The sequence below is a fragment of the Aythya marila genome, assembly GCF_965140915.1.
Source record: "Aythya marila genome assembly, chromosome: 19".
Lineage (NCBI taxonomy): Eukaryota > Metazoa > Chordata > Aves > Anseriformes > Anatidae > Aythya > Aythya marila.
Genome location: NC_139060.1, coordinates 152,804 through 167,923, shown reverse-complemented (window position 1 = coordinate 167,923; position 15,120 = coordinate 152,804). Strand labels below are relative to the sequence as shown.

The 15,120-nt window shown below is 46.6% G+C and overlaps 2 protein-coding genes across 10 annotated transcripts in view; one reads left to right on the top strand and one right to left on the bottom strand.

The window, feature by feature from the left end:
- The window catches only part of LOC309885593 (dual specificity testis-specific protein kinase 2-like), an 84,452-nt gene that overhangs the window by 35,654 nt on the left and 33,678 nt on the right, over positions 1-15,120 (top strand). The window contains exon 12 of one of the 9 annotated variants that reach the window (XR_014318832.1): positions 3,559-4,551. The exons of the other annotated variants lie outside the window; for them this stretch is intronic. The gene's annotated coding sequence lies outside the window, so the exon portion shown is untranslated. Of the gene's footprint in view, positions 1-3,558; positions 4,552-15,120 lie in introns of those variants that run through there. 9 annotated transcript variants of the gene reach the window in all.
- On the bottom strand, positions 2,675-14,456 carry LOC309885672 (ficolin-1-like; the record flags this gene model as incomplete). The annotated part of the gene is made up of 8 exons (XM_082775895.1): positions 2,675-2,922; positions 4,288-4,422; positions 4,887-5,016; positions 5,484-5,608; positions 7,956-8,057; positions 10,396-10,431; positions 13,829-13,882; positions 14,321-14,456. The coding sequence occupies 8 exons, from the start codon at positions 14,454-14,456 to the stop codon at positions 2,675-2,677; spliced, it is 966 nt and encodes a 321-aa protein (XP_082632021.1).

Here is a 15,120-nt window from a genome sequence, read left to right as displayed (position 1 = left end):
ACCACAGATCAGGACTCCACACTTGCTTCCTACTAAAGTATGTCTCAATCACACTTCACACAGGAGTCCTACCTGACTCCCAGGGCAATTTCTTATCTTGGTTTACCAGGTAAATTCTCGAAACCGGAGTGCCTACCTTCCTTTCTTCCCTAGTTCTTCACTGATCCTGCCTTCTTAACCAGTCTCGGTTCCTTTGTCAGTTCTCTGCAGAACCACTGTCACCAATGCACATGACCACTAAAATCAGCAGGGCATGCCTTCCTGCTGTGGTGGTAACAGGTGTCCCCAGAATGCGACTGGATCCCGAATGAGCCCCAGTTTGTGAGAAACTGTGAGAATCTGCACAGAATCTACACAGGCTCAGGTGAGGATTTCAGTGAAGTAACAATTCTACTTGTGATTGCGATGGTGGACATCCTGCAAGCAGGAGTGTATCATAACCTTATATCATCTATTACCCGATGCTTGATTTCTTCCCTGTTTCCTCATTGGCTGAGTACTACAGGTTCACAACCTACTTGAAGCTTGTTGCTATACCATATATGTAAAATTTTATTTGACCAACCTTTAATTTCTCCTTTTCCCCTTTATTTCTTCTTCTCTCATAACTGGAGGGGCCCATGATTATTATTATATTTTCTTTTTCTGATTTTGCAACTGCTTGTCTTGTTTTTCTTAGTCATCCTGCTCATTTTGGTACAGTGGGAGCTTCCACTGTCCCCTTATCTGCTTAACATACCCCCCACTGTTATGCCACTGTTATCCTTGTACAATCACTATTCAAAAGTGCAAGGTTAGTGGAATTTTCCACTGCAAAAACACAACTTTAATTCTTACAAACTATGAAATCTTTGGGTACTTGCACATGGCAAAACTGCTGTGTTCTTCCTTGGAAAAAGCTGCTGTGGAGCCCTTGGAGGCTGGCAGTCTCATAACTTGGCTTAGGGGATGCAGGAGAACCTCATGCTCCAGCCAGGTACCAACTACCTCACCCAACACCCCCCAAATAAATACCTGAGTATTTCCTCTGAATCCGAGTGAAGGTGTAGGAAAACCAACCAGATGGACTTGGGCAGACTGTTCTTGGTGTGCTCTTAAACCTACTAACCTGTGTGTCTTTCAGAGCTGAAATTTAAATATTGAAGGTTTCTGTGTAATAAGAGGAGAATGTATTGGGGGACCAGAGAATGGGGACTCAGCACTTCTAGCTAGGTTAAAACAGGGGGGTGTCAGCATCAGTTCATGTCTCCACAAAGGAGCTTGTGGTCCTCAGTGTTGTCTGTGGCAGTGCTATGGGCTTCTCTGAGAGGCTGCTCCTGGACAACAACATTGGTGGCTGATCTGGTCAGACAGAACTGGATGCTGTAGGATGTTGGTCCTGCTCCTGCTGAGGACACTTAAATCACTGGGAATAGGAGAAAAACATAACAGAGCCCCTGGAGATAGGGAAGTGACTATGGTAAATTCGGTGCATTCTCTACTCAGACATGCACTTTGTCATGTACCTAAAAAAAAAGGAGTGAGCAGGGACAGGACCTAATGTATAGGGATGTCCAAAACCTCGGATTTATTTCTCAGCACGGCACCCATGTGCTGGGTGAGTGGCCTCTTCACTTTTCCCATACTCACAAGGTTTGGACTCAATGTTTTAAGGCTTACCAATGTTGTAAGTATTACCTTGCTACACATTTGTGCACTAAGTTGCGCAATAAACCTGTGACCTTTAGGAACATAACACAAATAAATACTCTGGTTCCACTGACTGATTTGTCCCTGCAGTGCAAATTTATCACTAGCGTCCCCTTTCACTCATCATCTATAGGGGTAGGAGTCAAAGAACAAGACATTCTATTTAACTTGTTCTGCTAATAGTCAAATTATGGATGAGCTGTTTCCATCTGCCCGTGGATAGCCTGTTTTCAAATGCTACTTGAAAGAAAAAGAAATGGAAGATACTGGCACCTGCTGGCCACTTGTGTGAGGTTTAACTTGGGACTATTTTAGTGTCTTAGTACTACACACGTTACTGGACAATCTTGTATTCAGCTCTTGGTTCGTGGTGGCTTAAGAATGAGATGCTGAAAACGTGCCTTGGTAATGGCTGAAGCTGGCTCTGGGCCTGGCTGCAGCTGGCTTTTGGTGGGCAATGTCACTGTGGTTCCTGGAGTACATGGTGTGTGAGACAATAGGAAGGTAAGCAGGGAGGTGACAGTGCTAACAACACTGTACTGGAAGCTCAGTCCTTTCCATTTCAGTCTACATAGCTCCAGCATGGCCTGAAGGGAGGGTGTGAGAATTCAGTCCTTTCAGATCACTCTCGGGTCCAACAGAAAAAGAGGCTGCAAAACCACTGAAGGCTTCATATACATGGATTAGAGAGAAAATTACCAGTATTTGCCACTGAAGGAAATACCATCTGAGAGCTTTGCTGAGATGCAGTAGCCTTACCATCACTTGGTCTTTAAATCAAGGCAATGATTTTTCAGAAAAAAAGATGCTCAAGCTTAGTCAGCATCTGGAGGGCTTCTGCTTCCTAAAAGCTGCTATGGTCTATAGCCACAAGTTACAATATAATTCTTTGTTCAATTTTGCCCTCAAATAACATTATGTTTTCTGTCTTCTGTTGGCTGTTGAGTGGCATGTGTTGGTACCAGTTAGACATCCTCTTGCCCTGTTACAGTGGCCTGAATTTCATTTCTGTTTGCTTATGGGAGTAGTGGTATTCTTTGCTGGTCTTCCAGTTTATACCATCAGCATAGCTCCCATGAACGCCCAGCCAGTACATCCCATTCAGGTTAGAGTAGTGGCAGTCATTGTACCACCATGCTCCCTTATAGGTTGTGGCACAATTAAAGGAGCTCATGTCGTTGTCCTGGTCTGTTGTTGAAAATGGCATGTCCTTGTGGTATGATAAGGAGTCTCCTGCAGGGGAGTACAAGTTCACAGTTACTCCAATAGTGCAGAAGGGAACTTAATGTTTCTGTGCATCATTGCAAGGTATCAGTGGGCCTTGCTGGATCATAGAATCATAGAATATCCTGAAGTGGAAGGGACCTATAAGGATCATCAAGTCCAGCTCCTAGCACCACACAGGTCTACCCAAAATTTTTGACCATGTGACTAAGTGCACAGTCCAAATGCTTCTTAAATTCTGACAGGCTTGGTGCACTGACTACTACTACTCTCCTGGGGAGCCTGTTCCAGTGTGCGACCACCCTGTCTATGAAGAACCTCTTCCTGATGTCTAGCCTAAACCTCTGATGCCTCAGCTTGGCACCATTCCCGTGGGTCCTATCACCGGTGATTAAAGAGAATAGGTCGGCTCCTGCCCCTCCACTCCCCCTTGTGAGGAAGCTGTAGACTGCGACCAGGTCTCCCCTTAGCCTCCTCTTTTCCAGGCTGAACAGACCAAGTGACCTCAGCTGCTCCTCATATGTCTTCCCTTATAGTCCCTTCACCATCTTTGTCACCCTCTGGACACTCTCCAACAGTTTACATCCTTTTTGTAAAAACTGTAAGGCAGTTTTTATAAATCATGCTGTTCTCTTGTTTACCTAGGTATCCTCCTTGGTCATAGAGAAAAGGAGTATCCTGAGCTCTACTAGGACTGCTGATACACATGGAGAACTTATCTATGCCTGTGGAGCAAATAGGCCAGATTCTGCTTGCAGTTACACAACTCTTACACCACTTGGATTCTCTGCTGAATTATTGAGATCTGGACTGTCAGAAAGAGTTGCAGCGTACAAAGCCACATAAACAGAGCACTGCTATCTCAAATGTTGGTTTCACCCATTCTTACATGAAGGGTATTGAATTTTGCAGAGGATTTGTTTGCTTTTTAAAGAAAGAAACAAACAAAAACCACATCAGAAGTTAAGAAGATGTTGTGCTGATGCTGAAAGTATTGAATATCACCCCAGCCCTAGAAATACCAAACCTTCATGGTAAATATTTGCTTCCATTAAAACTGAAAGCAGAACTTGGCCTGGCTGCTATGAAGATGTGGGAATGCTATGTGTCCCACTGCTCAGAGCCAGATTCTGCATTTGCTGCAAAACTTTGTGGCAGGGCTTGTAGTTACTGCTCTGGGTCACATGTCTGTGCATGATGGGTGTCCCCTTCCTTCCCTGCACTCAGAGGTCACTGTGCACCTGGGGTGCCTTAGACAGATTTTAAAAATTGACCCCAAATGTGGATGGTGCATGATAACACTCTGTACTGTAAATACTGAATGCTTTTGAATTGCTCTGGGAAATGGTCTTTCCTAGTAAGCTTCTAACTTACCAGCATTTCCACCAAGGAAGTCTCCTAGAACTAGTTTGTACTTCTCAGACTCTCCTAAAATTCTGAAAGAAGCGTACTTGGCATAGTAGTAGTTGTTCTCAAAGTCTCTCAGGTCAATACGGAGTTCGCAGTTTCCTAGAAGAGAAGGACAGCAGTTCTGTGGGGCTGGTGGTGAGTATGCAAATGAAATTCAGGGATGAGGGGTTTAAGGAGCCCTGAGATAACTCAAGAGGAGCTACCACTACTTGAGAGATTATTATATATTTCAAATTGCTGCAGAACTATCTGTCCTGCATTATAATTGTGAGTCCAAGTCTGTTTGTGAACATGATTGTCATCACAAACAGTACTAGTAAATAGATGTGTTGGCCTATCTCCAGGATAAGTCATGCAGACAGCTGATTGACTTCTCTTACTTGTAGTTTTACCTTTTTTAGAGGTAAATTTCCTGTGTGCAATGGACTGCAAGAGCCTGCATGCTTTTTAAAATTAACTGCTGGGGCCCAAGAGAGATGCAAGAAGTTCAGTCTTTAATGGCCTAGCGTTGTGCAGTGAGTGCACTCTAACAGCCCCAGCCTGGGGAAGAAGGCAGACCTTACCCAGAGAGGTGAGGAAGTGGATGTTGTCATTCCCCAGCCAGAACTCTGTTAGCTGGTTGCCAAATCCTTGCTTGTATGAATACCAGTCTCGCAAAAAATTCACTGATCCATCCGAGCGTCTCTGGAAAACCTGCAGGAAATAAGAGTCTCACCCCTGTCAGGTCATTCTTCACTAAAAGAAGCTCCATTGCCTGACTGCAGAGAACAGGTGGCACAATCCTTTGCAGCAAACTCTCCCATTGCATTGGGCCACTCCAGAGGGTAGCTGGGGGCACTGAACCAACAGGGACTCACAAATTTGCTTCATCTATGCTTGGAAATGAGGAGGGATTTTCTGATTTAAGCAGGAATGGAAGAGAGTTTGTGGTGCTCAGTTTGTTCCCAGAGATCTCTCCCAAGAGAATCGCCTGTATTCACATGGATTTACCCAGGTTTAACACAAACTTCAGCTGTCACCTCTCTGACTTGGCTTCATTATGTGTTTTTCCTGTCTTTGATACTTTTCTTCTTTTTGTTGCTGTTTTAGTGCTATCATTTAGAGCGTTAACAAAAATTATTGTAGGGTTATAAAAGCTTCCCTCCCCCCATCCTACTTACAATCCATCCTCCACCATCTGTGTCCATATCACAGAAGACAGTGGTGGCATTGCAGCCTTGGGGGTAGATAGTGTACCATCCACTCAAGATCTTCCCTTTATCCAGCAGCTCTTGGCAGTTCCTGGCTTGTGAGCAAATCAGAGAAACAGTTGAAGTGGAGAGAATAATGATGTGCTCACAGCATCTGGACAGCACATCAGCCTCGTGCTATGAACTAGTTTCTTTGGGCCTTCAGTCTCCCATCTGGCTCTTTGCACTGCAGAACTCTGGTGCACATCTACTTGGAGACAAATCCTGCTACTCTGTGAGTCAATATGTCACAGGGTTGATGGGCTCTTCCTAAGAGATAGTCTAATGGGCTCAGACCCCTTTCATCTGCATGGGGTCTTTAGAGGATCTGGGTGATGGAGCTGCTTGGAAGTGGGATGACAAACTCAAGATCTGGGAATTTGTTTGGACTCAGGAATGTGGGGCACTGAAGTTGTATGGGTAGCTGGCAGCATAGGAGCTGTGACATACAAAAAATACCCCACCTACCTGTAATGCAGAAAATACCTTTCAGCTCATTTCCTGTGAATTCAACAGGGGGCAGTTTTGAATACATATGTCTATATTATGTATGTATATATTTTTCCCCACCAAATCCACAGCAACTCATATACATGGGTGCCAAAGGACTGATGGAAGTTCTTTACTCTGAGGGAGATGAGACACTGGCCCAGGCTGCCCAGAGAAGCAGTGGATGTCCCATCCCTGGAAGTGCTCAAGGCCAGGCTGGATGGGGCTTTGAGCAGCCTGGGCTGGTGGGAGAGGTCTGGCCTATGGCAGGGGTTGGAATTGGAAGGGCTTTAGGTCCCTGCCAACCCAAGCCATTATGTGATTCTATGATCCTAGCTTACAGCTGCATTTGTAGTATTATTTCACAGGAGAAAGTCTGGGAAGATTTACATTGAGCATCCTCAGTATATCAGATACGAAGAACCCTGCTCTACCCAGAACCCAGTGCTGTGTCAGTGCATGGTGTGGGGGTGAGAGGAATCACTGCCCTGGTGGGGGACACTGTCCACTTCTTGAAGGCAGGACCTGCCTCTGCTCTCCAGAGCTGCTCCATGACATGGTAGTAGTGATACAAGTGTCTGAGCATTATGAGCATCTGATGTGTGGGCACACAGCTGTGCCAGGCTGTCTTGTGAGCCTGGGTATTCTTCATAATGGAGGTCTGCTCCTGAACGTGGCCTATTACTTATTAGTCAAATGTATATACATGCCCAGGAAATGTAGACCTGAATAAGAGTGCTTGAGGCAGTGAGGCATGGCATCCTAATCTCTATTTCAGGTGTTACTGCAGCTCTCTAATCTGTTTGAGCCTCTTCATGGGATTCTGTTCTTATGGCATCCAAAGGTAGCCAGAGTGGGCTGAAGCTCTGCTTTGGTTCTAATTCAGGGAGATTTACTGATGCTCGCCTCCCTCTCCCTCTCCCTCTCCCTCTCCCTCTCCCTCTCCCTCTCCCTCTCCCTCTCCCTCTCCCTCTCCCTCTCCCTCTCCCTCTCCCTCTCCCTCTCCCTCTCCCTCTCCCTCTCCCTCTCCCTCTCCCTCTCCCTCTCCCTCTCCCTTTCCCTCCACTCCCCCCCTTCCCCTCCCCCCCTTCCCTTCCCTTCCCTTCCCTTCCCTTCCCTTCCCTTCCCTTCCCTTCCCTTCCCTTCCCTTCCCTTCCCTTCCCTTCCCTTCCCTTCCCTTCCCTTCCCTTCCCTTCCCTTCCCTTCCCTTCCCTTCCCTTCCCTTCCCTTCCCTTCCCTTCCCTTCCCTTCCCTTCCCTTCCCTTCCCTTCCCTTCCCTTCCCTTCCCTTCCCTTCCCTTCCCTTCCCTTCCCTTCCCTTCCCTTCCCTTCCCTTCCCTTCCCTTCCCTTCCCTTCCCTTCCCTTGCTGGAAGGCACCTCTGGGTCCATCTGATCCAACCTCTCTGCTCAAGCAGGGCCACCTACAGCTGCTTGCCCAGGACCACATCCAAGCAGATTTTAAAGATCTCCAAGAAGGAGACTCCACAACCCCTCTGGGCAACAAGTTCCAGTGCTCTGTCACATGCACTGTAAAGTCCTTCGTGATGTCTAGACAGAACTTCATGTGTTTTTAGTGGCTTCATCTTGGAAACCAGGATAGTGTGGCTGTAAGGACCAAAACAGACCTTCTCCAGGTCACACAGAGAGCAGGTTATTTAAGAAGCACTCACAGGACATGACTGTTCTATGTAATCTGGTCTGGGTGGCTTACAAATAGCCACGCAGAAGCTGCATGTGGCTGAGAGAAGCAAATAGGTAAACAGTAATATCTCCTTACTCTGTCCTTCAGTGTCACTCTGAATTAGTTGCTGCCCTGTTCTGACTTCTGATGCAGGGATTCTGCCTTACTGCTTGTTATCACTAGTCTGTTCTGCAAAGCCAACAGTGGGATGAAGGAACAAGGAAGAAACTCACCCAAAGTTTCTGGAAACCCAGGCTCTCCTTTTGTCCCTGTTGGGCAAACAACATAATCAATTGCTGTCTGCCTTCCACACCCAGTCCTTTGCTCTTCCACAACTTGACATTGTTTGCTTTTCAAGCCAAATCCTGCTGCATTGGTGTGAGCTGTGATGTTAGGTGAATTGATAAGCTCATCTGCATGCACAAAGAGGCATGGTGCAGCAAAGGCAGGAGGAAGAATTCGTTAGTGATCTGTACTGGCTGGTTCCCAGCCCATCAAAGGCCCATCTGCTCAAATCCAGAAGAGCACAGAGGGACAAAGGCAGGTGGGAGCCCAAGCCACAGGCTCCTGTAATTACAGAACCAAGTATCTTTTCTGGCTGCTTCCCAGGGCTGCCCCCACAGAGCCTCAGTCCCATGTCCACCTGTGACACCCAGAAGCCTGAGTCAACAGGAACAACTCTCCAGATTCCCTGGCAGGCACAGGGGGTGGCTGCCTGGGAGTGCAACACATTATGGGATGCAGGGGAAGAGGACAGGAATTATTGTGAGGTGTTCAGGGGAGGAACCAAAGGTGGGAAAATGGAGGGATTTAGGTGATTTGGGAAGGAAGAAGAAAGGGAAAGTAGAGGGTAAGGGGATTAAAAAGGTTGATTTTAGATAGCTGGTCAGTATGCTTGTTTGGCTGTGCCCTGCCCTGATCACCACAGTCTGCCCTGTCATCTTATTAAAAACCTTTCTAGTGGGTGAGAGCTCTATTCTGTGTGCCCATGTGTGTATGGGGTGTGAGTGCAGCACCTGGAGCCAAACCATGGGTCAGAGCTTTGTGGGGCAGCAACTGGCATAAGTGCAGGTGTGCAAGTGAGTGTGATGGCTAGCAAAGATCAACCCAGGTAAAGCTGGTGAAATAGTCTGGACTCCAGGGGGTGAGTGGGTCTGAACATGCTGCTGTGGGTGTGAGGGTACCTGGGAGTCTACAGGGGCAAGAGCACAGAGGGTTGGCTGTGGGGCTGGGGTGCTCCAATAGTTTTGCTTATGTGTGTGTGTGGTCTGGAGTCAGGCTGCAGCCTCAGGGTTCTGTGCCAGCAACTGGTGAGACTGAGATCTAGCTGCTAGTTAGACTGAGTAAATCCTCTTGCTGGAGGAATCCCCCTTGTACCTATTTATCTACGCAGAAAAATTCTCACCGGTGGACCACTATCCTGCTCAGCCAGAGAGGGAAGCAGGATGAAGCTGTTGGTGCTCTCTGTGCTCATGTGAGTGCTCTGAGTGGCTCTCGGTGAAGATGAACATGTATATTTGTATATTTGTTTAGAGGCACATGTGTATATATATTTATATTATGTATTTATGTGTGTATATATATATATATAATATATATAGTGTATACATGTCCTTTTCGTGTACATGCCTACTGGGAACTACTTCAGCCTGGTTACCAGTTAGACCTGGGCACAGGGACAGGGAGTGGCTCTCTTGCTGCTCTTGGGTTATTGGACCCAGTATGATATATTTTCCTTTGACACCTGATTAGGGGTCAGGAAGTCTAAATGACAAGAGTAATGCAATACATGTCTATGTCAGACCTGCTGGCTGCTAAGACTGCCTGACAAATGGGGTGCAAACATTTTGTGCCAGTGAGTATTAGGTGGGACACATAGAACAGTAGTAGATGGGTGTGGAAAGGAAGTCAAAACACACCTAGGGAAGGAGGCAGGGTCAGAAGCACCAAAAGGGGAACAGTTACTGCTGGCAGAGGTCTTTAGTGGGTGTTTCCGGAGCAGCTGTGACAGCTGGAGCAAATGTGCTATACTAGTGACCAACTCAGTAGCATTTGGCTCCTATTTCAAGCCAAAGACTTGTGAGAGAAGCCATGGTGCAGAGAGAGCTCATATGTGCCAGTGGCCTTAGCATGCAGGATGATGTCATCAGAAAAAATAATAACAATAATATATATATATATATATATATATAAACATCACCTTGTTTACCCTATTAATAATGCTGGAGAGAGACAAGTTTCTGTGGCATTAACAGTAATTGAGTTTCATCTGAATCTCTGCCTTTTGACATAGCAGGGGAAGGTCAGAGTTCTGCCCAGATGTGTCTGGTCCCTTGGGCTGTGGTGTGCAAAGTCCTGCTGTGTCTGTAGTTGACAGTTCTGGACAGCAGCTTCAGGCTCCCAAGTTGGTGGCAGCCCCTGTTGCTGTCTGGCTGGTTTGGGAGAGGGGCTGCTCACATCACCAGGAGCCGGGCCTGAACCTCTATGGGGAGCTCCAGCAGACCAGGCCCTATGATGGGGGAGAGCTATTGTCAAATAGCCCAAAACAAGTACCCTGTGGGGTACTTTTATTTTTCTCTAGTTGCTCCCACATGGTGTGTTGTTCTAGAATGGCATGGGGTGGAAGTTGAACTAGGCAGACTCTCATCATAAATTCATCTCAGCACAATTTACCTTTTGGTCCTGGGAAGCCAGGATCTCCAGCCACTCCTGCAAGAGACAAGAGAAAAATGCTCATCACAGATGACTCAAAGGGACTGAATTACTGCAAATCCCTAAGTAGTGGCTCCCGGCCCTCTGTGTTTCCCAAATGAACAGGAGAGGCTGTTGTAAATGGTGCAAAGCCATGGTGCTCTGTGAGTGCCCCAGCTGAAGGCAGCCTGCGAGGCCCTGCCTGCTCTTCAAATCAGCAGCATCTCTCAGAAACAGCAGGACAATTGCTTCTCCTTCTGCTGGATTCATGCCTCTGTCTCAGTGATTGTTGTTGTTGTTGTTGGTTTTCAGTTCTAAGCTTGTGATCTGTGAGATTTCAGACAATAGCTGCTGTTTCAATGTGTCCTGTTTCAATCTCCTCCTGTGGGGTTCTGCTGATGTCTTGGGTGCTTCTGACAGGGAAGTACGTACATATTCAGCATTCAAAGGGCTGTTTTCCCAGCTGTTCAGTGTGCCAGTGCTCAGTTCCTAGATGATGCCATGTGCTGGGAGCTGGAAATGGCATGATTTGCTTCCTGATTCTGCACCATGTCTATGAATGCTTCTTAATGCATGGCTCAACAGTCTTGTCTTATGCAGCCCTGTTCTCAGCTTGAGTCTATGAACAGAGAGAGATCAAAAAAGTGACTTCCTCATTTTGTGGAGGGAGGTCAGCCCGTTGCAAGGAAATTCCTATTCCCTCCTTGCTTCACTGTATGCCAGCTGTCTCCACTCCAGGCGTGGAGAATAGGGAATCATAGAATCATAGAATGGTTTGGGTTGTAAGGAACCCCAAAGATCATCTGGTTCCAACCCCCTGCCTATATCAGGGACAGCTCCCACCAGACGAGGTTGCTCATAGCCCCATCCAACCTGGCCTTGAACACCTCCAGGAATGGGGAATCCACAGCTTCTTTGGGTAACCAGTTACAATGCCTCACTACCCTTACAGTGAAGAATTTCCTCATAATGTCTTATCTAAATCTATCCTATTTTAATTTAAGACCATTCCCCCTTGTCCTATCATTATCTACCCCAGTAAAGAGTCCTTCTCCATCCTTTTTATAAGACCCCTTTAAGTACTGAAAACCTGCCATGAAGTCACCCTGGAACCTTCTCTTCTGTAGGCTGAACAGCCCCAGATCTCTCAGTCTGTCTTCATAGGAGAGGTGGTCAAGCCCCTTGATCATCTTTGTGGCCCTCCTCTGGACCACATCTAAAAGCTCCACATCCTTTTTGTGCTTGGGCCCCCAGACCTGGGTGTAGGATTCCAAGTGGGGCCTCACAAGGGTAAAGGAGCACAGTCACCTCCCTCAACCTGCTGGCCACTCGTCTTTGATCCCACCCAGGATGCAGTTGGCCTTCTGGGCTGCAAGTACACATTGCTGCATCATGTCAAGCTTTCGATCCACCCGAATCCCCAAGTCCTTCTCTGTAGGGCTGCCCTCAATGAGTTCTTGTCCTAGTCTGTACTCATGTCTGGAATTGCCCTGGTCCAGGTGCAGCACCCTGCACTTGGACTTGTTGAACCTCATGAGGTTCATGTGGGCCCACTTCTCAAGCTTGTCCAGGTCCCTTTGGATTTCTTCCCTTCATTTTGTCATATTGACTGCACCACTCAGGTTGGTGTCATCTGCTAACTTGCTGAGGATGCTCTCAGTCTCCTTGTCTATGTCATTGATGAAGATATTGAAAAGCATTGGTCCCAATACAGATCCCTGAGGGATCCTGCTTGTCACTGACCTCCACCTAGACATGGAACCATTGACAGCCACTCTCTGGGTGAGGTCTTCAAACCAATTCCTTATCCACTGAATGGTCCACCTTTCAATTTCATCTCTCTCCAATTTGTAGATCAGGATATCATGTGGGATTGTGTCAAAGGCCTTACAGAAGTCCAAGTAGATGACATTAGTCAGTCTTCTCTTGTCAGCTGATGCAGTTACTCCATCACAAAAAGCCACCCAAAAAGCCACCAGATTGGTGATGTATGATTTGCCCTTGATGAATCCATGCTGGCTGTCTCAGTTTACCTCCTTGTCTTGCATGTACCTTAACATTGCCTCCAGGAGGATCCATTCCATGACAGATGCAGAGGTGAGTCTCACTGGTCTGTAGATCCCTGGGTCCTCCTTTCTACCCTTTTAAAAATGTGGGTGATGTTTCCCTTTTTCCAGTCACCAGGGACTTCACCTGACTGCCATATTTCAAATATGATGGACTGAGGCTTGGCAACTACATCAGCCAATTCCTTCAGGACCTTGGGATGCATGTCATCAGACTCCATAGATTTGAAATTGTTGTTTCATCAGGTGGTTTCAAACCTACCCTTCACTTACAGTGGGAGGGACTTTGTACTCCCAGCCCTCATTTACATGTTCAGGGAAATGAGATCTGTGGAAAGCCTGACCACCAGTGAAGAAGTTGTTGAGTACCTCAGACTTCCCCATGTCTGTTTTTAGCAGTTCTCCCTTCTCGTTTATCAGAGGGGGAACACTCTCCCTGGCCTTTCTTTTCTGAGCAATCTACTTATAGAACCCCTTTCTGTTATTCTTTGCATCTTTGCCAATCTCAGTTGCATCCTTGCTTTGACTTTCCTGATCCCATCCCTGCACATCCAGACAGCAAACCTGTACTCTTCCTAAGCCACATGTCCCTTCTTCCACTTCCTGTGCATTTACTTCTTGCACTTGAGTTTGACCAAAAGGTCTTTGCTCAGCCATCCTCATTTCCTGCCCTCTCTGCGTGCCTTCTTACACAGGAGGATGGAGAGTTCTTGTGCTCTAAGAAAAACATCCTTAAAGAGTTACCAGCTCTGTTCAGCTCCTTTGTCCCTAAGGACAGTGTTCAAGGGGATCTCAGCCACTAGATCTTTAAATAGCTGGAAGTTCGCTGTTTGGAAGTTCAGGGTCCTGACTTTGCTATTAGCCAAGACCATATTCCTTGAGATCACAGTCAACCAGGGTGTGGTCACTGCAGCCCACATTGCCTCCAATCTTAATCTTTTTTATTTGTTCATCTGCATTGGTGAGCATAAGGTCCAGTAATGCTTCTCCTCTGGTTGGTTCGTCTCATATCTGGACCAGGATGTCTCCTGGAGTCTTTAGGAGTCTCCCAGCTTGCTTACACAGCCTGCTGTGTAGAGAGATGTCTGCTTATACGGGGCTGATAAGGGGGACTTCAAAAAGAAGAGTAGTATCTTCCTCTGAGATGTGGTCCCACCCTACAACACTGTTCCTAGTACCCATCCCATGCCAGATGCATGCCCCAAATCTTCCTGCTCTATGCTACTTCAGGGCTGTTTCTTGGAGTATGACCAACTCTCAGGTATTTTATCTCTGTAGATCCAGTCTCCCTATGTATGCCCTGGACTTCAGTGGGTTTATAGATTGAAGCTGAGTATGTCATGCATTACCTTTTGTACCAGGTGGTCCTGCTTTCCCAGGGAGTCCCTGGGTTCCCATTTCTCCTACAAGGAAAAACTCAGTTTATATGTGCATATTGCAATCTGACCAGAGGGGAGGCGACACAGAAGCCTGGGCAGCTAGGCCTCAGCTTGTGCAGAAACAAGGAAGATGTTTTTTGTTCATCGGATGGTATTTTACAACATATCTCACTCCCTTTCTTCTACTAAAGCTGTACTACACAGGTACTGCCAATGTCAGTCTTATTTTACAATTCACTTATGAATTCCTGTGAGCTTTGTACATCTTGGAGCCAGTTTGTGGCTTTTGCCCCAGTGGAGCAGCTTCCTCTGTTGTTGTGACTCACTTTGCCTGCAAGTCCACTATGACATGGGAGTCTTTGAAGGACTCCTATGGGTATGAGGTGACCTTCAACAGCTCCTCCCCCCCACAACAAAGCAATCTAATATCAAAGCATTCATTACTGGGTTTTGGAATCTCACCTTTTGTTCCTGGGAGACCTGGTTCTCCCTTTGAGCCAGAGGCACCTGGGATCCCTGGGCATCCTTGGAGAACAGCCAGCCGGTCAGCATCACCTAGTCCCACTATTCTCACCTCTGAATTAATGAAGACAGTCATCATGGAGATTATTATGACTCTGAAATGTCTTGGAGAGGAAACTGAACCCTTTGGGCTTCAGAAACAGTGCAAAAGGCAAAGATAGGCAAGTGATATCCTATCTGAGGAACGGAGTCTGGCATAATTATGTGTATTAAGAGACGGTATTGAGGTTGTTGCATATTAGAATTAGACACTGGATCTCTCTGGCTTCAGGGGAGTTTAGTGGAAGAAGGCTGTGATATGTGACATTACATGCATGACAAATACATTGTAACTTAATAAAACAGAAGATGTGAGGTGCTCTGTGGGGTAACACAGCAAAAAGTAAATGGCACTGATGAGTATGTGGATAGTAAAGATTCTGAGTTAAAGAGATCCTAAAGATCTAGCCTGATTTCCTGACACCAGATCAGTTTAAAATCACGCCTATTGTCTTTCTGGAGAATATAGACCAAAAACTGTGTTGTGCAGTGTTCCCAAGTAGCCAGGGTGCCACAGATGGAAAACATAGAAGAGGGTGGAAAACTATGAATGGGGCAGCCTGTTTCTGGAGAGCCCACTAGAGAGTTGTCAGGATGCTAAACCTTTTGGTTGGAGCCAGCAGCTTTGCGAAGCCACTACTGAGACTTCATCACCCATCTTCCTCCTTTCAGCTGAATTAAAGAGATGCATAGAAGGAACA